General features: G+C 44.8%; 1 protein-coding gene across 2 annotated transcripts in view; it reads right to left on the minus strand.

Moving 5' to 3' along the window:
• Window positions 1–22,254, minus strand: part of SMU1 (SMU1 DNA replication regulator and spliceosomal factor) — a 29,465-nt gene extending 7,211 nt beyond the window's left edge. Inside the window, exons 1-8 of one of the 2 annotated variants that reach the window (XM_073346027.1) lie at window positions 22,147–22,254; window positions 20,715–20,925; window positions 19,842–19,994; window positions 18,995–19,105; window positions 15,991–16,119; window positions 14,155–14,274; window positions 10,852–10,968; window positions 1,625–1,752 (exon numbers count right to left, since the gene is read on the minus strand). In XM_073346027.1, the coding sequence (XP_073202128.1) occupies window positions 1,625–1,752; window positions 10,852–10,968; window positions 14,155–14,274; window positions 15,991–16,119; window positions 18,995–19,105; window positions 19,842–19,994; window positions 20,715–20,925; window positions 22,147–22,172 (995 nt within the window). In that variant the 5' untranslated portion in view covers window positions 22,173–22,254. The remainder of the gene's footprint in view (window positions 1–1,624; window positions 1,753–10,851; window positions 10,969–14,154; window positions 14,275–15,990; window positions 16,120–18,994; window positions 19,106–19,841; window positions 19,995–20,714; window positions 20,926–22,146) is intronic. The other variant, XM_073346028.1, reaches the window with a different exon arrangement.
• Window positions 22,255–23,332: the final 1,078 nt, after the last annotated feature.

Consider the following 23,332-nt stretch of genomic DNA (forward strand, 5'->3'; position numbering starts at 1 on the left):
AAAGGCAGTTTCAGGTATACACAAAACATAAAACCCCAAGAAGGGGCAAGGGGACACAGGTTGTTGTAGTTTTCAGGTGAATTTAGTGGTCATGAAAAGCACCAGCCTGAGAACCCTGGAGAAGTCAATCTTGTTTACCCTCGGCGGCGGCGGGATGAACTAGAACTCTGTTCGGAAGGGAGTAATCTGAGCATGGGAAGGACAGGTCATGCCTAACCTCTGGGCTAACACTGCCAAGAGAATTCCACTGATGCTTAATGTTTTTGGTAACATTGACACCAGCCCCTAACCGAGATACTTACATGGCCCCAGTCACATTAGCATCTAAGCAACCACCACCAACTTGAAAAAATCAAAACTCTTTTCATTCCCAGGCTCTAGAAAAACTAGCTTGACTAGTTTACAGAGCAGTTATGAGGTGTGAAAGCATGCACACGTGGTAGAAGCTTTGAGAGAAAGCTAAGCTGAAGGAGGGAATTTGCCATTTACTTTTGAAAAAGATTGGTTTTGTGGTCACTTTTTTCTTACGAGGGTGAGTTCCCATAGTCTAGTAGGTCCAGCTCCTGCATGCACAAGCCTTCTCCAGAAGAGGACAGTTTCACTGCTCCAAGAACCGGAGCAGTCATGGGGGCATTGGGCTGTCTGGGACTGGATAAGAGAGGTGCAGCCCTGTCCTGCAGTAGGGGAAGGCCTCCACTCCACTTATTCCTAGAAGGTGTGAGAGAGGAGCTGCTTCTTGGGTCAGGGTGTTAAAGTCCCCTGGCCCAGGAAGTTCAACAGCTGAGCTGCCTCCTGGAGGCGTGTGTGTCTGCAGGGGTGTCTCACAATGCTTCCTGCTGGAAGGAGAGACAATGGAACTCTGCTGGCAAGACACTTCTCACCGATACAGAAAGTTGTGGCAGGTGTGATGTCACGTGTTTGCGATGGCCACGGCCTTTCTCCTGTGCAGTTGCTGCTGGGAGGACAGACACAAGTGACCTTGCAGAGCCTTGTAAACTCTCCTCAGGCTGCAGTAGATGTTTTCCAGCTGCCTGGAGCCCTCTTTGTGGAGAAGGAAAATGAACGGAGATGACCACTATTACACATAACACACTGACAACTGTCAAATGGTAGTGGCTGGGTTCAATCAGTACTGGTGCTCAAGAACGGCCCCATATCCCATTATCTGTGGGGACCATCAGGTCGTAGTACTAGCTTTGTAGCCAGTTTCAGAAACAGTTGTTTTAAAGTTTGAATGTAAGCCAATGAGCGCTGCTCAGCCGGCCTCTCTTGCTGGGATGTAGTGACAGGTGTAAAAGTACTGAAATGGCTGCTGCTGAATCTGAGGACAGAAATACTTTTAAATAAACATAAAACAATACATCAGGGCCAGTACCTCCTGCGAACACTAGATTGAAAATAGGTTACCACAAAAATAGGTTACAAAAATTGAAAGGGCAAAAATTTGAACTACTTGTTCAAGAGTAAAGAGCAAAATAATTTTTTTAATGTTAAAAACATTAAGGACTAGCTTTCATGTAAGCTAAAAACATCCAAGAGTTTAAGGCAAGGGGACTGAAGAAATGATACTTACAACTTCTATTAGAGCTTCTTGTAGATTACAGCCCTCAAATTTATAACTTACCTGATTGTCTGATCAAAAGAAGCACTAAGAATCTGACTGCTGTCTTTAGAGAAACTGAGGCAGGTGACACCTTTACTGTGTGCTCGTTCAAATCTCCTCAGACACTGCCCACTCTGAATCTTCCACACCTGAGGGACATCCAAAATACTAGTCAGAAAAAGAACATCCCTTAAATCAAGTGAAATTCAGAGGGTATCCAGGACTAAGATGAAGAGTATCCAGGATCAAAAGCTAAGCTAGAATAGCACGGGAGGTGGTGTTTTTACCCCCATGAAATATTTAACGCTGTGGGACATGTATCTAAGAGGCACCTGCATGACTCTACCCAGTTTGCATTCAAACAAGACTTTGGAAAATGGAGTGCTGAAGTTTCTAGCTGATGTGGGAGAGGGTATGGGCTTGATTTGAAGGGTCCACTGTATGGAAGCTACACACAAGAACAGTTACGTTGTGTGGTATGTCTGCTCTTTCCCTTCTCTGCTACTGTACACAAAAAACAGCTTAAAGTTTGGCTACATCCAAAGGTTAATATAAAAACAGAACAAACCCCATATAGTGAGCCTGTCAGTGGGGCATTACACCACTGTTCCAGTCCGAGTCAGGAGGATGACGTTTCTGTTGAAGTTTCAGATTAATTTCATATTTGTGAATAACTATTACAACTTCAGGTTCAGATTCAGAATCGTCCCAGCGCAGTAGCTGCCCTCAGAACTTTTTCTCCTTGCACCCTGCTGTGACAGATCTACCACGAAACTGGCTGCATTTCCCTCCCCATTCCAGGGCTGGCCAATTCTGTCAAATTTTCAATATTATTTCATACCCTAAAATACACAAATTCTGGAGGCACCTGAGAGCACCCCACAGTTAGGGATGGGTTTAAAATGGAGCATAAATTTCTCATTTTCTGCAAGCAGATGGCCTGGTAGTGTGCAGTGTCACTGAATTAATCTGCTTTCTGAAATTCTCTTCATGGGATTTCAATAGGAGCTCTTAAATTTGGGCTCTGGGTGAGGTTTTCCTTTCCTGTCCTATATTTAGCTGCTGACCACTCTCTCTTACACACTGCATCTACTCCATACTTGGCAAAGGCAGTAGATTCTGACTAGAACTTGCGCAACAAGTAGGGTGGTGGAGGGTTTTTTCCTAAAAAATGTTTAGCTTTTATTCTTGTTCTAATTAGAAGTTTATGCACTGCAGACACAAGCCCGACTCAAGGCAGCCAGCACAGGCACACAAGGCTTTCTCTGTCAGGAGTTACACATCTGTCAGATGTGATCCTATAGCAGGGTTGGTGCCCAGCTGCTGGCATGAGAGACACAACAGATGACAGATAAACAGTCTGTCTGTAGTTTCACTTGCCTCACCCCGCTGATCTTACCTCTAGTCCAACCCTCCTCCCTAATTAACTATTAAAAAAACTGAGGAAACATACAAAAAACTTTGCTGTGTAGCAGCCATGCTTGCTACATACACACGCACCAACCCCATGCCAGACAAAAAACCTACAAAAGCAACACAATGAAAAGTTAAGCCACCTAGCAGTACGTACCCTCTGCTCTTCCTACCACACACCCACACCTTACCATACCACAGCTACTGTACACCATGCACCCCCACCGTAGCTCTATTTCCTAGTAATGCCAGCCTTCCAGCATCCCCTTCAACCATTCTTCTGCACATAGCCCTTCAGTAAACTACCCTCTCTCAACACTATTACACCAAACTTCCAAGTACTAGTGTGTGGGGGGGTGGAGGGGGGGTTAAAACAAATCAGGTAAAGGGGTGCTTGCACAAAAGCAAAGGGGGCAGAGCTACGGTTGCAGTAGGTGCTTGTTGTGGTATGGTAAGGTGTATGCCTGTGAAGGTGGATAAAAAAATCAATGATTTTTTAAAAAAAAATTAAAAATTGTTTTTATTTAAATCAGATTTTTTTTGATAAAATGCTTTTTCAGGAAAAAATTATCTAAAACATAGTTTTAATTAAGATACATTATAGCTCAAAGATATCTCATCAGGGAATAGGCATTATAAATTCTAATTCTATAGTAAGAGACAATATATTCATGTAACGTTTAAGAAAAGTTTTGTAAATGAGTTCAACAGTTCATGGATTAGGGACCCAATCTTATGGGGTTCCAGGGGCTTCTGTATAGATTTAGGTTAATCTTTCTATCTACCCAATGGGACTCAATGCTCAGTCTAGAAGATAAAGTCAGAGATGCAGTTCTCAAACTGTGGATTTGTGTCTCCAGAGGTAATATGCCTGTTAACAGCAAAAATATTTTTAAATAAATAAATAAATATACAGAGGTGAGAAATAACAGACCGCAACTCTATTGTCCCTCTGCAAATTTATGTACACAGAGTCAATCCCTTACCTCGCTCTAAAAGTGCAAAGTTTCAAAAAGTTCAGTGAATAGAACTGGGGGCAGAATAGATCTGGACAAGGAGAAGAAGTCTGGAGATAAATGTGAGAAGCAAGGGACATATGCTTGTTTTGTTAAAATATTACATGTTTGCCGTTAAAGAAAACAATCCAGAATACTTAACGTTGTTGTTTTAGTTAAATACAACAATTTAAATATCTGTCTGTCTGTCTCCTCCTAATACAGCATGGCAAGAAAATCCTCCAAATATTAATGATAAACCTGTTGAATTGGAGATAGTTCACCTCTCAATGACTTCATAACTATCTGTTTCAATTACCTTTGGTAAATGAAATAACCAAACAATCATTCATTTTCTGATATAGCTGTAAAACTAATCTGAAAAGTTTTTAAAATAAATCACTATTTAAAAAAGTATAGTGTGTACCTTCTAAAAATGAAACATATCTATCTCTGAGTTGTGAAGAATATGTATTAAGGTTATAATAACCAACAAGAATGCACTTTTATGTAGGAAACCATGATTAAATCGAGTCTTCCTGACTAGTGATTTAAATCAAATCCACCCGGGTGCCTGTGAGTGGAGGAATAGAGGGTCTTGACTTAGGTGGCTTAACTTTTCACCGCCTTGTTCTTGTGGTTTTGTACCACGTATACCAACAGCAGCCCTAATTGCTTTGTAAAACAGGGTGTGTATTATTCAACATGCATCCTAATGGGGAAAGACAGCCTACATGCAATCTGCTTGTTCCAGTCCTGCTCAGCAACAGAAGGGAGGGCGGAGTTGTATCGGCTATGCTAGACAAAGCAAAGGATTTCAAATTGGGGAGTATTTAGCCTCAAGGCTGTAGTTTGTTTTTAATTTGGCAGATTACGAAACAGATTCTCACTTGAACCCACACAGGGGGTTCAGTTAGCCCCAAACTACCATCTTCAGTTCTGCTGCTCCTACCTATGGCAGTATTTGGGGTAATCAAACTGCTGGACAGAGAACCCTGTATAGAGACAGGCCAGACTAAGGACAGCAGGTGACCTACATGTGGTTCAGGAGACAGTTTAGCCACCCACTTCCGCCCCCCCCTTCCAGTGTCAAGCCTTAAGTTTCAATGTCTTTGGCTTTCTGTGTTTAAATCAAATCCTTCCAATACCCCAACTTTATTTTAATTTAAAGCCATGTTAAAACAGAACTATGGGGGGGGGTGTCACTGACAACAGAAATGGGGATGTTAGTATGCAGGCTCATCACATGGTATGAATCACTGCAATAGACAGTAGCTACCTATCAACCCAGACTACCAATATCTTCACCACACCTCTCCTTTGAAAGTGATTGGCTGACCTGAAAGATTCCAATCAACCCAACAACTACGACTTTCCCCTACAAACATCTAACTGTGGTACATAATCTATCATTGAAATAAGCTTCTGTACCAGACGACTGGATGATAGCTAATGTAATGCCAATTTTTTAAAAAGGCTCCACAGGTGATCCCAGCAATTACAGGACAGTAAGCCTGACTTCAGTACCAGGCAAATTGGTTGAAACTGTAGTAAAGAACAGAATTGTCAGACACATGGATGAACATGATTTGTTGGGGAAGAGACAACATGGTTTTTGTAAAGGGAAATTATGCCTCACCAATCTACTAGAATTGGTAGAGGTGGTCAACAACCATGTGGACAAGAGGGTGGATAGAGTATACTTAGATTTTCAGAAAGCCTTTGACAAGGCTCTTAAGCAAAGTAAGCCATCATGGGATAAGAGGAAAGGTCCTCTCATGGATCAATAACTGGTTAAAAGATAGGAAACAAAGGTAGGAATAAATGGTCAGTTTTCAGAATGGAGAGAGGTAAATAGCGGTGTCCCCCAGGGGTCTGTACTAGGGCCAGTACTATTCAACATATTCATAAATGATCTGGAAAAAGGGGTAAACGATGACATGGCAAAATTTGCAGATGACACAAGACTATTCAAGACAGTTAAGTCCAAAGCAGATGGTGAAGAGTTAAAGGGATCTCACAAAACTGGGTGACTGGACAAGAAAATGGCAGATGAAATTCAATGTTGATAAATGCAGTGTAATGCACATTGGAAAACATAATCCCAACTATCCATATAAAATGATGGGGTCTAAATTAGCTGTTACCAATCAAGAAAGTTCTTGGAGTCTTTGTGGATAGTTCTCTGAAAACATCCACTCAATGTAAATCAGCAATCAAAAAAGCTAACAGAACGTTGGGAATCATTAAGAAAAGGATAGATAAGGAGACAGAAAATATCATATTACCTCTATATAAATCTATGGTACACCCACGTCTTGAATACCATGTGCAGATGTGGTCGCCACATCTCAACAAAGATATATTGGAATTGGAAAACGTTCAGGAAAGGGCAACAAAAATGATTAAGGATATGGAACAGCTTCCATGTGATGAGAGATTAATAAGATTGGGACTTTTTAGCTTGGAAAAGAGATGACTAAGGGGGGATATGATAGAGATCTATAAAAGTCATGAATGGTGTGGAGAAAGTAAATAAGGAAGTGTTATTTACTCCTTCTCATAACACAAGAACTAGGGGTCACCGAATGAAATTAATAGGCAGATTAAAAACAAATAAAAGGAAGTATTTCTTCACACAACACAGAGTCAACCTGTGGAACTCTTTGCCTAAGGATGTTGTGAAGGCCAAGACCAGAGCAAGTTTCAAAAAAGAACTAGATAAATTAATGAAGGATCGGTCCATCAATGGCTAGTAGCCAGGATGGGCAGGGAAGGTGTCCCTAGCCTCTGTTTGCCCAAAGCTGGAAATGGGCAACAGGGGATGGATCACTTGATAATTGCCTGTTCTGTTCATTCTCTCTGAAGCACCAGGCATTGGCCACTGTCAGAAGACAGGATACTGGGCTAGATGGGCCTTTGGTCTGACCCAGTATGGCTGTTCTTATCTATTCCACATCAGTTTCCCCCTTTCCTTGTAAACATGACATGCCCTCAAGCTAATCTTCAATTTAGGAGCTGTTTTCTAATCGAGACTGCAGAACTCTAGGTTATCTGGGTTTGGTTTTACGGATGCCTGAACTCATCTGTCCTGGCAGCTCTTCCTGGTGCAGGACACTGATGGCCGTAGCACTCCTATCAGGCTGCACACAGACATTAGCCATACAAAAAGGATTGCACCTGTCAGTAATGGGGATGCTGCTGGGCAGAGGGTTGCCTGGCCTAAAGCTGAAAGAGACTTTCCACCCCCTACTCCTCCAGAAAGGAACAACAGGCCACTGATTTGGAACAAAAAATAAAACTTCACCTTGGAGCTACCCTTTCTTTTCCCTTTAGAAGTTAAATGTTACTCAAACCCCCTCATTTGCGTTAAACACCGATTAACAGATGAGTTCTGTTTTCCATTATTTCTGCTGTTTACATTTTAGACTATTCATATTAAGACAATGAAGACAGGCTAATTTAATTTGTGTTTCTAGTCACTTTCGGGTACTCATGCATTAACAGTATGCTCTGCCATGGCAGGGTTTCAAATGCTGCAGGGCATACGACCAATCATCTACTTTCCCTGCCATTTAACAAACATGAAAACATTCCCATTAGGTTTTGTTATTTTTCTAAGGGCACGTCTAGACGCAATAAGTCGATCCCCAAACGCGCTCCCCATCGACTCCGGAACTCCAGCTGGCAAGAGGTGGAAGCGGAGTTGATGGGGGAGCGGCAGCGGCCAACTCGCCGCCGTCCTCATGGCCAGATAAGTCAACCTAAGATATGCCGACTTCAGCTACGCTATTCGCGTAGATCAAGTTGTGTATCTTAGGTCGACCCTCCCCTAGTATAGACCAGGGCTAAGTTAACACACAACCTAAATGTTGGATCCCGACTACTTATGACGCGCTATGCTGTTTTGCTAATTAGCACATTGAGAGGCAGAGACCTGGGGTGGGAAGGTAAATAAACTAAAGAAAGACTAGAGTACAAGTTCTGAAAGACACTTCAATGTCCTGCACAACCCTCACTGAATTAAGGTAAACCCTTTTGAATTAAGTTTAAGTGTCACAGGAGTTCACTGTATTCAGAATCACAGAATATCAGGGTTGGAAGGGACCTCAGGAGGTCATGTAGTCCAACCCCCTGCTCAAAGCAAATCATCCCAGACAGGGCTTTGTCAAGCCTGACCTTAAAAATCTAAGGAAGGAGATTCCACCACCTCCCTAGGTAACCCATTCCAGTGCTTCACCACCCTCCTAGTGAAAAAGTTTTTCCTAATATCCAACTAAACCTCCCCCACTGCAACTTGAGACCATTACTCCTTGTTCTGTCATCAGCTACCACTGAGAACAGTCTAGATCCATCCTCTTTGGAACCCCCTTTCAGGTAGTTGAAAGCAGCTACCAAATCTCCCGTCATTCTTCTTCTGTAGACTGAATAATCCCAGTTCCCTCAGCCTTTCCTCATAAGTCATGTGCTCCAGCCCCCTAATCATTTTTGTTGCCCTCTGCTGGATGCTTTCCAATTTTTCCACATCCTCCTTGTAGCGTGAGGCCCAAAACTGGACACAGTACTCCAGATGAGGCCTCACCAATGTCAAATAGAGGGGAATGATCACGTCCCTTGATCTGCTGGCAATGCTCCTACTTATACAGCCCAAAATGCCGTTAGCCTTCTTGGCAACAAGGGCACACTGTTGACTCATATCCAGCTTCTCATCCACTGTAACCCCTTGGTCCTTTTCTGCAGAACTACTGCCTAGCCACTCAGTCCCTAGTAACGCATGGGATTCTTCCATCCTATGTGCAGGACTCTGCACTTGTCCTTGTTGAACCTCATCAGATTTCTTTTGGCCCAATCCTCTAATTTGTCTAGGTCCCTCTGTATCCTATCCCTACCATCCAGCGTATCTACCACTCCTCCCACTTTAGTGTCGTCTTCAAACTTGCTGAGGGTGCAATCCACGCCATCCTCCAGATCATTAATGAAGATATTGAACAAACCGGCCCCAGGACCGACCTTGGGGCACGCCGCTTGATACCGGCTGCCAACTAGACATAGAGTCATTGATCACTACCCGTTGAGCCCGACGATCTAGTCAGCTTTCTATCCGCCTTATAGTCCATTCATCCAGCCCATACTTCTTTAACTTGCTGGCAAGAATACTGTGGGAGACTGTATCAAAAGTTTTGCTGAAGTCAAGGAATAACACGTCCACTGTTTTCCCCTCATTCACAGAGCCACTTATCTCGTCATAGAAGGCAATTAGGTTAGTCAAGCATGACTTGCCCTTGGTGAATCCATGCTGACTCTTCCTGGTCACTTTCCTCTCCTCTAAGTGCTTCAAAATTGATTCCTTGAGGACCTGCTCCATGATTTTTCCAAGGACTGAGGTGAGGCTGACTGGCCTGTAGTTCCCCGGATCCTCCTCCTTCCCTTTTTTAAAGATGGGCACTACATTAGCCTTTTGCAGATGTTCATGTATTATTGTGGGATTGTATGGAAACTCTCTGTGGGCAGACATGAGTAATGTAAACACTGGGAAGTGGTATTAGCTTCAAAGGACTTGTTTAAAGAATGTGCCAGATACGAATGAACTTTTGGTTAAGTGGGTTTCCTAGGAAATCTCTAAGAGGAGATGAATGCAGATGTACCCCTCCAACCCAGTTATGCAAAACCTCAGCCTTTTCCATTGGCTACTGATTACCTGCTCCCAGAATCTCTCGATCCAACACCCTAGCCATAAAAGTATGGGCTGATTTATTCATGGGGGTGCTTGTTCTGAGCCAAGACAGTTATGAACTGGTAACCACAGTAAAACCCCTTGGTGGGTAGTGAAGGACTACTCCTACCAGAGACCTTGTTGGAGTTGTGGTGACTTTTACTGTTTTAGTAGGTTTTCCCTGTAATACTTTCACCTTCGGAATAAGTGTGCTTGCTTAGGAAGAACTGTGTGGTACTTTATAATTGTGGGCAATCACACCATTACAGCCTATGAGGAGAAAGAAAAGTAGGCCTGCTTAGTCAGTCTGACTTGCTGGAAAATTCAGTGTAGACAGGGAGCTGTGCAGCCTGGAAATACCCCGCTCAGGAAGGAGTGAGAGACAGAGCTCCACCCAAAAGAGTGACAGCTGGGGAGCCAGAACCCTGATAGTGGGTGCCCTTAGAGAGCGAACAGAGGTGCAGCTGCCCTGAAACACGATAAGTCTTCCAGGAGTGAGCTTGCACCCCTCCAGATGGCAACTCCCCAGAGGTGTCAGATTGAGAAACACTGTTCTAGAGGGTCACAGTGGGAGCATCTCAAAACCAGAGTGTTAGATACACAAATAGAGACATTGCACTTGTTCATATCTGAGGCTACCATATAGAATGCACTGCACATACTAAATGCCTTATGCAAGTCTAAAGGACAGTAGTTATTGAACATGCATACTCATCTCCTTTTCTAGAGGATATCATTTGAAAAATTTCCCAAACTAGCAAGACAAGTGGATCTTTACAGACCATTAGCTTGTATAATTATATATTTAGCAGCCTTGTGTAACAAGATCAAAGGGCATGAAACCCACAATCCCGAGTCTAAAATCAATTCCTTTCTCAAGACAGGCACAATACTATAATCCAAAAAAGTGTATTAAAAAGTGTCTTCGTAGGCCACCTTTAAGACTGGAGAGTATGAAATTATAGCAAGAAATCCGTTTCCAGTGCATGGGGAAATTAACAATAGGAACTGAGCATCAGACTCTCTTCCACCTCACACTCCTCAAATTTAAAGGGTACAATGTGTACATTTGATTTAGCCTAATCTTTCTGTACTTCCTAACAGTTTCTATGTCCTAAAATTCATACCTTGATCTTCCCATCTTGTGCTCCAGTTGCTAACATTTCTGTGTCTCTACTGAAACACATGCATAGAACTGCATCATCCATCATCATAAAGTTATCTTGTGCTTGGTATTTCAGATCCTAAATGAAACAGCAAGAACATCTGTCAGTCACAGCAATGGAGGATAAAAGAGAACTAAAACTAAACAGCAATAGCTAATTGCCATCGATTCATGGAAGAATTCAACTCACAACAGTAAGTGGCATATTATGTTCATGAACATTGAACCAGCCACATTCCATCTGGCACCTGCAATTTGAACAACAAACCTGTGCCACATATGTGGGAAATGGAGAATACTGTGTTGTCACATAATAGCTAAAATACAGTTATGGAGGGAAAGAATCCCCAATGAATCAGTCCAACAGATGTTTTACTTCTAAATTCAAAACTATGATTGAATCAGTCAAAATAATACCTATACCCAAATTTGTTGAACCAGTAGTAATAACAAGTCAACCAAGCTTTGGTCCTGAGGCTGCTTCCTAGCTTTACAGTACCCATTGCTAAATTAAATATATATCTAAATTCTTCATCACCGCAAAATACAAAGCATTTAGTTCATATACAAAAAAATTAAATACAGCAAATAATCACATAAAACAAACATTAAAACCAATCAGATGATGGGATCAAACTAACATGTGGGTACCACCCAGCTGTAGCATTTAGTTTTAAAATATTGTTATGTACAGAAGTGTTAATAAGTATCAGGGGGTAGCCGTGTTAGTCTGTAGCCACAAAAACAATGTGGAGTCTGGTGGCACCTTAAAGACTAAACAGATTTATCTGGACATAAGCTTTCGTGGGTCAAAAACCCACTTCTTCAGATGCAAGTGTTAATAGGTATCTCATTGCTTATAATTTGTTATAAAATACAGCATATATTAAAGATTGGCAAAAAAAGACAAAAAAACCCATGCATTGCAATGTGCACTCTAGCCCATCATGTAAAATAAGTGACACCCTTGAAAATACTGTATTTCCAAGAATGTCGGAGGGAGGAATATTGAGGACCAAACACAAACTTAGACCCTACACTGAATAAAGCACCTCAAAATGAAACAGGCAAAATTACTGACAAGACTTTTTAATGATTTACAAGTGTGGTGCTAAACTTTTTGCTCAAAGTCCCCTGGTAATCCAAGTTTGAAAAAGATAAGAATATTCTGATAGTAGGGCATGTTGTTCTCCATAGCTATCCTACTCAAATAACAAAAATAAAGGTTATGTTAATGAATAATTTAGGATGATACATGTTGTAAACTATGATATCCAAAGATGAAAAATAGCTAAATGGCAAAAAAGGGCTATACTGTATTAATAATAAATTATTAACATTACACTATGAAAGGTGAATGAGTTTGGATAGGCCAGGGTAATACTTATACTAAGGCTTTCACCTAGTCTTTACTTGACAAGAGTGTTGTCTTCCAATTTCTCTCTTATGTAGATTTGCTTAAATGAGGCTTACAGCTGACAAGACAAAGGTGATGTTCTGTTTATGGAATGTATCACATTGGAGGACGTACATAAGAGAAAGTTAATCGGTACAATATACAAAACGTAATGCTGAAAAGTCCCTATTTTGGGAAAAACAGGGGTAAGGTGACATGAAGACACGAAAAAAAAGGGGACAGCAAACATTAGATAAATTGAAGCCTGCGCATGTGTATTGTATAGGTTATATAAGCATTATCTTAATGTTGATTGGATGAAAGCTAATGTATATGTATTATGGGAAGGTACCAAAAGCCAAATGAACAAGGGCCCAAGTCCAGAAACTCAGAAGGGAAGAAAAGCTTCCTGGCACCCCAGAACTTGATAACTTGGACCCCTATCTGTTCCATCTTATCTGTTTTATTATGTCATATGTATATGACCAGAAACTAAGCGACAATAATTCTTTTTTAAAATTCATAAATAAAAGCAAGAATTGGGTGGACTCATGCCTCAGTTTCCCACCTTACATGCTCAGCTCTGTTCAATCAATGGCACCAGCCTACAGGACTGATCATTCTGGCAACTGGTTAGTCTCCTTACCAGCTCAACCCCAAGTATTTCTCCAGATGAGTCCGCTAACTACAAGAAACCATGTAATGGTGTTGCAATACACCTCTACCCCGATATGACGCGGTCCTTGGGAGACAAAAAAAATCTCACTGCGTTATATCAAACTTGCTTTGCCTTCCCCCCCACCCCTTGACGGCCCCCTCCAGAGACCCCCGTCCCTAATCACCCCTCGCCCCCTGACAGACTCTCACCAGCAGCAGCAGGAAACGGAGGAATGCAGCCCCAGCCCGCTCCACTCCACCACATCCCAGTCACGGCGCTCTGCTTCCTGCCGCTGGTAAGCACAGGGAGGTTGGGGAAAGGATGTCCCCCAGTGCGCTCTACTTTCCTTGCCCTGGCCCCAGGTGTGTCTCTTGGGGGTGGAGTTGGGGAAAGGTCCCGCACTGACCTGCAGCAGGAAGTGGAGCGCCGCAGCTGGGAGCTGGCAGAGTGGAATGGGCTGGGGCCGGGCTGCTCCGCTTCCGCTGCTGCCAGTGAGTGAGGGGGGAATCCCTTCCCCCAAGCCCTCTCCCCTGAGCGACAAGACTGGGGCCGGGGCGAAGGAAACAGAGCAGGCTTCTCCCGGCCCCCCACTAATCCCCCAGGCCACTCTGGGACTGCAGGGTCCCCAAAAGTGCCCCCACCTCCCCACAGCTCCTGCCTCCCAGACTGGGGGGGGGGGGGAAGAGCCCCTGACAGCCCTCGAGACCCTCTACCCTTTATCCAACTCCTCAGCCCCGGCACAGCACGCCACCCTTAACACGCTGCTCAGAGCAGCGTGTCGGAGCTTTACCGCGTTGTATGCAAACCTGCGTTATATCGGGGTAGAGGTGTAATTATTTCTATATGTCTATTAAAGGTACGTTATATGGCCCCCTTTACCACAGTATCTGAGCACTTCACAATTTAATATTCTCATCCTCAAATACCTCTGTGAATTATGGCAGTGCTTTTATTCTCATTTTGCAGATGGGGAACTAAGGCACAGAGAGATTAAGTGACTTGTCCAAGGTCACACAGGGTGTCTATGGCAGAGCACAGAACTGAACCTGTATCTGGTACCTCCCAGGCCAGCACCCGGGACTAGCCTTCCCCTCCAAACTCATTTTAGTTAGATTCAGCTGGATTTGAAACCTGGTTTCAGAGTTGAAAAATGCACTCTCTAACCACCAATCAATCCACTTCCCAGTCAAATGAATCCAGAACTACTTTACCTTCCTGATCTTTCCAGTAGTGAAATTCCACACTTCAATGAATCCATCCACAGAGCCTGTTACCAAATATTGACCATCTGGAGAAAACCTAGCACATTCCACATGTGACTTCTGGCCAAACTGTTTTCAAATGAAATAAAAATAGAATTTTAATATGAGATCAGTTTCATTTTAAATCAAGTTAACTCTTTGGTGCCAGTACATGATATATTCCAGGGTTTAAGGTTAATTTATTTTAACTTAGTGGTGGAGAACAGCTGCCAGCTGTACTGGGCTACCTACTTTTAAATAAAAAAACAAACCAAACAAACCAACTCCTTTTTGATCAAGAATTATTTGTGCAGCTGCTTTACTTCCATGCCAGCCAGTCTCTGCTTTCAAAAGTAGTCAGGTTAGTTTTCATTAATTTTTGCGATCGTGATGTCAATTGACACCTTTACAATGTCTATTTAGCAAACATAATTAATACAGCTGAAAAAAATCAAAAGAAATAAAAATTGTTTTGTTTGAAATGCTATTTGCTACATGAAAAAAATTCAGAGAGAAAAAGCCACTTTTCACTTCCCCTCCAACCCCCATACTAGAAAACAGGGGGTAGGGAAGTACAAAATCAAGAAAGTTTTTCCTCCTCCACTGAAGTGTAACAACATTTTTCATTTCAAAATTTGTCTTAATGCAAAATTTGAACCAAAATTATTTTTTTCCACAACAATAATCATGATTGGAAATGCAGTTTTTGTCAAAAAAGTTTGATGAAAATTTTGATTCACCCTAGCAATTACAAAGAAGTGAATTTAGTGCTGGTGGAAATAGACCAACACAAGCAAGCAGCAGAGCCAGTTTCCAGGTAACCTAACGAGTGCAGCTTGCCTATACTAGGCTGCCTGATTTCCTACCAACCAGGTGGTGTAGCCAAAGCCAGCAGAATGGCTCTTAAGCACGGCAGCAGTTCACCAGCTGCTCCAAGCATTTGCCCAGGGCTGCAATAGCTCCTGCACCTGCTTATTCCTAATCCTGCTCCTGCCTCACTCCAGGTAACCTGGCTCTGATCCTCAGCTCAAGATTCCTGACTTCTGACCCTTGGCTCTGACCCTCGGTTGCAATTTCTGGGTATCGATTCCTGCTCCAACCACTAGACCTGACTGCTCATGTCCAGGTCATTGACACAGAAACCCCTGTAAACCATATTTTCTATTTATTATCAGAACAGGCAGCTTGCAGAGAAAACTGGCAGAGCTACTGAGCATGAACTGGAACTACTAGGCTTATGGAGTTCACCTATAAACCCTGGAAACTCCACAACAGAACAGCTGTCTGCTGTAAGTCAAGCTTTGCAGGAGCACAGAAATTTCAGAGCAGAATCTGTTTCTATATTGAAAACTATATGAAAAGCTTTTTGTTGTTGTGGCTGAAAGCACAAAATACAAAAAATATTAGTTATAACAACAACTTAGTGCCACACTTAGAATCAAAGTTCCCATGACTAATGGAAGTTACTAACATGCATGCACAAAACCAAATTTTTAAGAATCCGTTTTTTCCTGTAGATAATGAGATCCTTAATCAACCAGAACACAACAGCATTTAAAATTCACAACTCAAAACCACCTGAAATGTAATTAGCATTCCTCCACCCTTAACCGGAGTTTTCATTCAAACCTTCCAAAGATGTACTTCTGGGCCAAGACGAGGCATGGAAAAATTTAAGTAAAAAGGCTAAATTTTCAAAAAGCTATGAGCACATGAAGATCGGGAGTTAAAATGAAAGTCTTGGCTTAAGGTAACTATAGCAAGTACTACCAAGCATTATACAGAAAAAAGTTAGTAGAATTCTACCTTAATATGTCTGCTCAGCTGCGTGGGGAACTTTTCTTCTTCTACATCTTTCACGGCTGCTTTACCTCTGAACAAATCAATTGTCATCCCTGGAGGAAGCAGTCCCTGGTGCTGTTGCCATTTCAGTGCCTTATGAGAAGCCAAAATGATTATATTTAGAGATCCTTTTCATGAAGTAAGCTCAGTCAGTGTAATCCTCTCAGGAGGGGCTGCGTTACACCAAATTCCTTAGTATAGCAAGCATTTCCTAGAAACCTTCAATAAACTTTGCACTTCTAACTTTTGAACTGAGTGGCCACTCTAAGATTTTTCAGATCAGTTACTCAAAGCAATGCTGTTGCCAGAACTCTGGAAACCAATGCAAAGGTTTGAGCATATCTTTGTTATTTCCAAGTGTTCCTAGCAAGAGAGAAGAGCTGCAGGCCCTCCCTAATTGTTTTCCTTTCAGTAATTTAATTACAAAGGATGAGATAAATATGAAGTTGTACACAGTTAGTAGTTAGTTCTGAAAGAGCTGGCAGAGATCTATTTACATATAAAAGTAAAGGAGCTTTGATAGTCCTTTTATGAACAGATAGAAAAATAAAATTTACTTTATTTTGACATACACAGCCACTACAGTAGAATAATAATTTTCCCAACACAGGACATAATACTTATTTCAAATCAATATACATGAGAACATAAAAATACCCACATGGGTCTGATTAATGGTCCCCAGTATCCTGTCTTCCAATAGTGGCGAATGCCAGGTGCTTCAGAGGGAATGAACAGAACAGGCAATCATTGAGGGTGATCCATCCCCTGTAATCCACTCCCAGCTTCTGGCAAACAAAGGCTAGGGATACTCAGAGCAGGGTGTTGCATCCATGACCACCCTGGCTTGTAGCCATTGGTGGACCAATCCTCCATGAACTTATCTAGTTCTTTTTTGAACCCTGTCATAGTTTTGGGTTTCACAACATCCTCTGGCAAGGAGTTTCACAGGTTGACTGAGTATTGTGTGAAGTAGTACTAGAACTCCTCACTTAACGTTGTAGTTATGTTCCTGAAAAATGCTACTTTAAGCAAAATGAAGTTAAGCGAATCCAATTTCCTCTTTAAGAATTAACTCCAGGGAAATTTTTCTCTCCAGACAAAAGACTACACACACACACTAACTATAAGTTTTAAACAAACAATTTAAAGCAATGATGCTTGTGAAGTTTGGTTGAGGTGGTGAAGTCAGAGGGTGGGATATTTCCCAGGGAAGGCCTTACTGCTAAATGATGAACTAGCACTCGGCTGAGCCCTCAAGGGTTAACACATTGTTGCTAATGTAGCCTCATGCTCTACAAGGCAGCAGGAATGGAGGGAGGAAACAGCATGGCAGTGGCTGTAAACATTCTTTGTGGAAACTGAACATGATGATGAAACCCTGCTATGCCACTGAAGCGCACCACTGCCTCCACTTTCCAAAGTGCCAGGGTGTGTGAGAGAGTGAGACAGACACACACACCGTGTGTGAGAGAAAGAGACGTGCATTGCCCCTTTAAGTGCGCTGACTCCACTGAGTACACTGCCTTTTTAAGTAGATCAGCAAGTTGAGACAGCAGCTGCTGCCAGCAACCTCCCTCTGTCCTGACCCCTGTCCTGTCCCGCTCTATGGAGATGGGGTACAGGAGCAGGGGTAGGGGGACACTGACATCAGCACCCCTCTTCCCTCCTACCCCCTGCACAGCAAGCAGGAGGCTCCTGGGAGCAGCACACAGCAGTGGGAGGAAGGATATCTGAAGTACCCAGGGACAACTTGCTGGGCAGCTACCACACAGGGAACTTAGGGGAGCTGATGGGGGGGACTGCCGATCCACCCTGGTTCCAAGCGCCCACCAGCTAGCTCCAAAAGGCTGCTCTTTCTTCACGCACTGAACAAAGCGGGCAGCTGCCAAACAGTATAAGGGAGCACTGGCACAACTTTAAATGAGCACATTCTCTAACTGATCAGCAACGTAACAATGAAAAAACGTTAACCAGGACGACGTTGAGTGAAGAGTTACTGTACTTCCTTTTGTTTGTTTTAAACCTGCTGCCTATTAATTTCATTGGGTGACCCCTAGTTCTTGTGTTATGTGAAGAAGTAAACAACATTTCCTTATTCGCGTTCTCCACAACAGTTAAGATTTTATAGGCTTCTATCATATCCCCTTAATTGTCTCTTTTCCAAGCTGAAAAGTCCCAGTTTTATTAATCTCTCTTCTTACAGAAACTGTTCCATACCCCTCATCACTTTTTTGCCCTTCTCTGTACCTTTTCCATTTCCAATATACCTTTTTGAGATGGGGTGACCAGATCTGCACACAGTATTCAAGATGTGGGTGTACTATGGATTTATATAGAGCCATTGTGATATTTTCTGTCTTATTATCTATCCCTTTCCTAATGATGCCTAACATTCTGTTAGCTTTATTGACTGCTGCTGCACATTGAGTGGGTATTTTCAGAGACCTATTTACAATGACTCCAAGATCTCTTTCTTTACTTTACTTTCTTTAATTTACTTTAAATAAAGTTTAAGCAATGAAAAAAGTTAAAGTAGTACTTTATTAGTTCACACTCACCAGGAAGTCCATTGCAAGTGACTGAGTTTTGAAAGGAGTAATCAATTTAAAAAGCAGGGACAAAATCTCATGAAATATAACTTATTTAAATAGTTTATTTTAGCTTTATTTATTATCATCTATTAATACCCATAACCTATTCTATAAAAAAACAAAACTAACAACAACAAAAAAAACCCATAAACCACAAACAGCAATTTTAGGAACATGACCTCTTACTATAGCTATTAAATCCTTGATGCCAGGAAGGAAGAGACTTATTTGCATGTGCTATTTATAAAGTGTGAGATTAATGTGGTTCTACTATGGCAAAGCTTAGTACCAGGCCACCCAAATTTCAGTCTCATACATTAAAAGTCTAGAAACAAATTGGTATAGTTAGTAAATATATTTTCTTCAAAAATTACCTGCCCCAACAATGCCATAAGACGCGATGGAGGTACTACACTGACTTCTCCAGCTAAAGCTTGTGCAATAGCAGCTCTCCGTTTCTCTTTGCTGCTGCCATCTGGGTATGCCTAGGAAGAAGATACATGTGAAATTATCATTTCCTGCAAGAATTTTGTCACAGATCTCTGTCACTTTGATTAAAAATAAGATACAACTACAAGTGTTTGAGGGACCAAGGAGTGAAGCGAATCAAAAAGAAGACAAAAGCATTTTGTGTGGCTAAAAAAAATTCTAGATGCAAAACACACCTGAATAAAGGGATTAAATTTAGATTTAAACAAACCCAGTCTAAATCAAATATATAAAAGACAATACCTGGCAATTTTATAATTTTTTTTAATGTACAAAGCATTTTCAGATCTACAGGAGTGGACAATTATTGTTTCCAACATTTTAAAGATGGGAAAATGAGACACAGACGACTTAGGTGACTTGCCCAAGATCACACCTGAAGTCTGTGGCAGAAATGAAAACTGGACCATGATTGTCTGAGTCTCAGTCCAGTGTTTTAACCACTTGTGAATCTTAAAAAGGATGTATTCATGAAGTGCTTAATAAAAATCACAAAAAACATTAAAAACTGCAGTATCGTAACAAAATAAAAACGACATACTGAAAGTACAAACACAGAATTTGAGAGATGGGGATGACTTACACAGAAAAACCAAGAAGGGAAAAAAAATACTAAACAGAGTAAGCTTTTCATTAATAAGTGTGCCGTGCAAAAAAGAGTTACGCTAATTACAAATTCTCCAAGTCATATAACTACAACTTTTTTTTAAAAATTCCACAAATACAACTTACCTCACGAGGGTCAAAGTAGGACCTGGCCAGGAGATTCTCAAGGTGAATGTATCTCTCTGGCTGAGTCTGTTTTAACATGATCATAGGGTCAGTTTGCCTCAGGAGGGATCTAGCAGCACCCAGCTCACGGAGTTCTATTAATTCAAGAACAACCTAGAGTAACATAGAAACATGACAGGTTTCAGAGTAGCAGCCGTGTTAGTCTGTATCCACAAAAAGAAAAGGAGGACTTGTGGCACCTTAGAGACTAACCAATTTATTTGAGCATAAGCTTTCGTGAGCTACAGCTCACTTCATCGGATGCATGTTAGCATCCACAAGATAAAATACAACTCTTACGTTAACAGTTAAACAATGGGACAGTATTTACAAATGCAAAGTGTGAATATGATCTAAAGAATAAACTCTTCACACACTATTTATCCTTGCTTTGAAGAAATTTGTGGTTAAAAATGGAGATATGATTTTATACATAGATGCAAGAAATATTTTCCACCTCAACCTTCAAGGATCATTTGTTCACTATTGATGCTGAAGGTATGTATTTGACATGCATCCAAAGCTGAATTTCCTATCTATAAAGTAATTCTACAAACCGAAGTTTTTAAGATTTGAGCAGTGCATCACAGGGGGAAGAAAGATCTTGACAGTTAGATGTGCAATTTGTTTCTTCCCCACAACGCTAGTTTTTCCCTTAGTGGCACTCATCCAATGGTGCAGAGCACGCATTCTGACCCAGGAAACCCAAAACCAACTCATGATTTTCCCTTGTGACATTCTGATAGCTTTGATCTTGTGGTTAATGGCAGCAGATTGGTGTTCATAAATGCACAGTGGGGTGCGTGGCTGGTACTGTATTGCTGACACGTCCACCTGTTCATATAGGTCGATCAGGGTCTTGTCCGGCAGCTTGAGAGACTGTATGGCCTGCAACACTGTGTCCCAGTGCCCACTGTTGATATCAGCCACGAAGCTCTCAATGCTGTCCACAGTGTTGAGGGACACAGTGGTCTCCTCCTGGAGGGTGGCCAGTGCACGGTGAAGGCTGTTCTCCTTCAGGTACTGCATAATGAGCCGGATCACGCTGCGAGGGGGACGGAGGCACAGAGACACTCAAGGGTCAGGATCAAACCTCCCTCAAGGAGCAGCCCCAGGGTCACCCCCAACCCGATACCTTCCAGGAACGGGACCAGAACCACACCCCCTACCCGGGAAAGGGGCTGAGGTCACCCCACCCAACCCGGGAACGGGGCCGGGGCCACCCCTCCCCCCAACCCAGGAACGAACGGGGCCGGGACACCCCCCAACCCGGGACCCCCCGGGAACGGGGCCGGGGCCACCCCAGGAACGAACGGGGCCGGGACACCCCCCAACCCGGGACCCCCCGGGAACGGGGCCGGGGACACCCCTCCCCCCCCAACCCAGGAACCCCCGGGAACGGGGCCGGGGACACCCCTCCCCCCCAACCCAGGAACCCCCGGGAACGGGGCCGGGACACCCCCCAACCCGGGACCCCCCGGGAACGGGGCCGGGGACACCCCTCCCCCCCAACCCAGGAACCCCCGGGAACGGGGCCGGGGACACCCCTCCCCCCCAACCCAGGAACCCCCGGGAACGGGGCCGGGACACCCCCCAACCCGGGACCCCCCGGGAACGGGGCCGGGGACACCCCTCCCCCCCAACCCAGGAACCCCCGGGAACGGGGCCGGGGCCACCCCCCAACCCAGGAACCCCCGGGAACGGGGCCGGGGCCACCCCTCCCCCCCAACCCAGGAACGAACGGGGCCGTGGCCACCCCCCACCTCAGGAACCCCCGGGAACGGGGCCGGGGCCACCCCCCAACCCGGGAACCCACGGGAACGGGGCCGGGGCCACCCCAGGAACGAACGGGGCCGGGGCCACCCCCCACCTCAGGAACCCCCGGGAACGGGGCCGGGGCCACCCCAGGAACGAACGGGGCCGGGGCCACCCCCCACCTCAGGAATCCCCGGGAACGGGGCCGGGCCACCCCCCAACCCGGGAACCCACGGGAACGGGGCCGAGGCCACCCCAGGAACGAACGGGGCCGGGGCCACCCCCCACCTCAGGAACCCCCGGGAACGGGGCCGGGGCCACCCCCCACCTCAGGAACCCCCGGGAACGGGGCCGGGCCACCCCCCAACCCGGGAACCCACGGGAACGGGGCCGGGGCCACCCCAGGAACGAACGGGGCCGTGGCCACCCCCCACCTCAGGAACCCCCGGGAACGGGGCCGGGCCACCCCCCAACCCAATGCCCCCGGGCTCACGCCCCTCCCCGCGCTCACTCCGAGGACTCGATTTCTATCGACATCTTGGACCGCCCACGCTCCCCTCAGCTCCCACCAGACAGAACAACAAGCGCCACTTCCGGCCACGCGCATACCCACTTCCGTGGGTGGGCCAGGAGCGACTCACTCACTGCTCAGCACGCATGCGCAAAACAAAGGCCGGGGGCAGAGCGGTGGAGCGCGCTCCCCCGCGCTCTGCGAGCAGCGCGCATGCGCAAGAGACAGACGCAGTCCGCGCCGTGAAATGTGCGCCCGGCCGGAGGTCTCCTCATTGCGCATGCGCAGAGTGAGGGAGTCAGCCAATCACGGCCGGCGACGGGAAATTCAACCCCTCCCCCACCAAAAACCCGCCACCCGCAACTGTTAAACGAGGAAAAGGTGACCAACGGACTCCCTCACGTGACCGGCGGAGCGCGCCGTGAGCCGCCAGGGGAGGGGGCGTGGCAAGCGAGGGGCGGGGCTTCGCCGCCAGCTCCATTTTGCTCCGCCGGGGCGGGCCCCTCCCGCGCCCCGCGCCCCGCGCCCCGCCGCAGCGAGCAGGCCCGGGGCCTGGCCAGGCCGGCCGAGGGAGAGCGCCCGGAGGTGAACCCGCCCGCGGAGGCCGCCGCGGAGGAGAGCCCGGGGCGCCGCAAGCCTTGCGCCTCTGGTGGCGGGGGGTTAGCGGGGGGGCCGCGGGGACTCCTCCGCCCTTAGGGCGCCCGGGGCTGGGCCAGAGGGCTCCAAGTGGCAAGTGCGGCCAAGCCCTTGGAGGCTGACAGATCTATTGGGGCATAAGCTTTCCAGGGCTAAAACCCCCTTCATCAGATGCCTGGAGTGGAAAATGCAGGAGGCGGGTATAAATAGGACAGTACATGAAAAGATGGGGGTTGCCTTACGGGGGGGGGGGGGGGGTCAAGGCTAACGAGGCCAATTCAATCAAGGTGAACGTCCTCCTTTCCCAACAGTTGACAAGAAGGGGTGCATATCAACAGAGGGAAAATTACTTTTTGTAGTGACCCAGCCACTCCCAGTCTTTATTCAGGCCTAACTTGATGGTGTCCAGTTCGCAAATTAATTCCACTTCTGCAGCTTCTCCTTGAAGTCAACCCCTGCAACAGACCCCGCTGCCAACGCTGTCTGCATATCTATTCAAGGGACACCATCATAGGACCTAACCACATCAGCCACACACATCTACCGATGT

This window comes from Lepidochelys kempii, chromosome 5, assembly GCF_965140265.1.
Source record: "Lepidochelys kempii isolate rLepKem1 chromosome 5, rLepKem1.hap2, whole genome shotgun sequence".
NCBI lineage: Eukaryota > Metazoa > Chordata > Testudines > Cheloniidae > Lepidochelys > Lepidochelys kempii.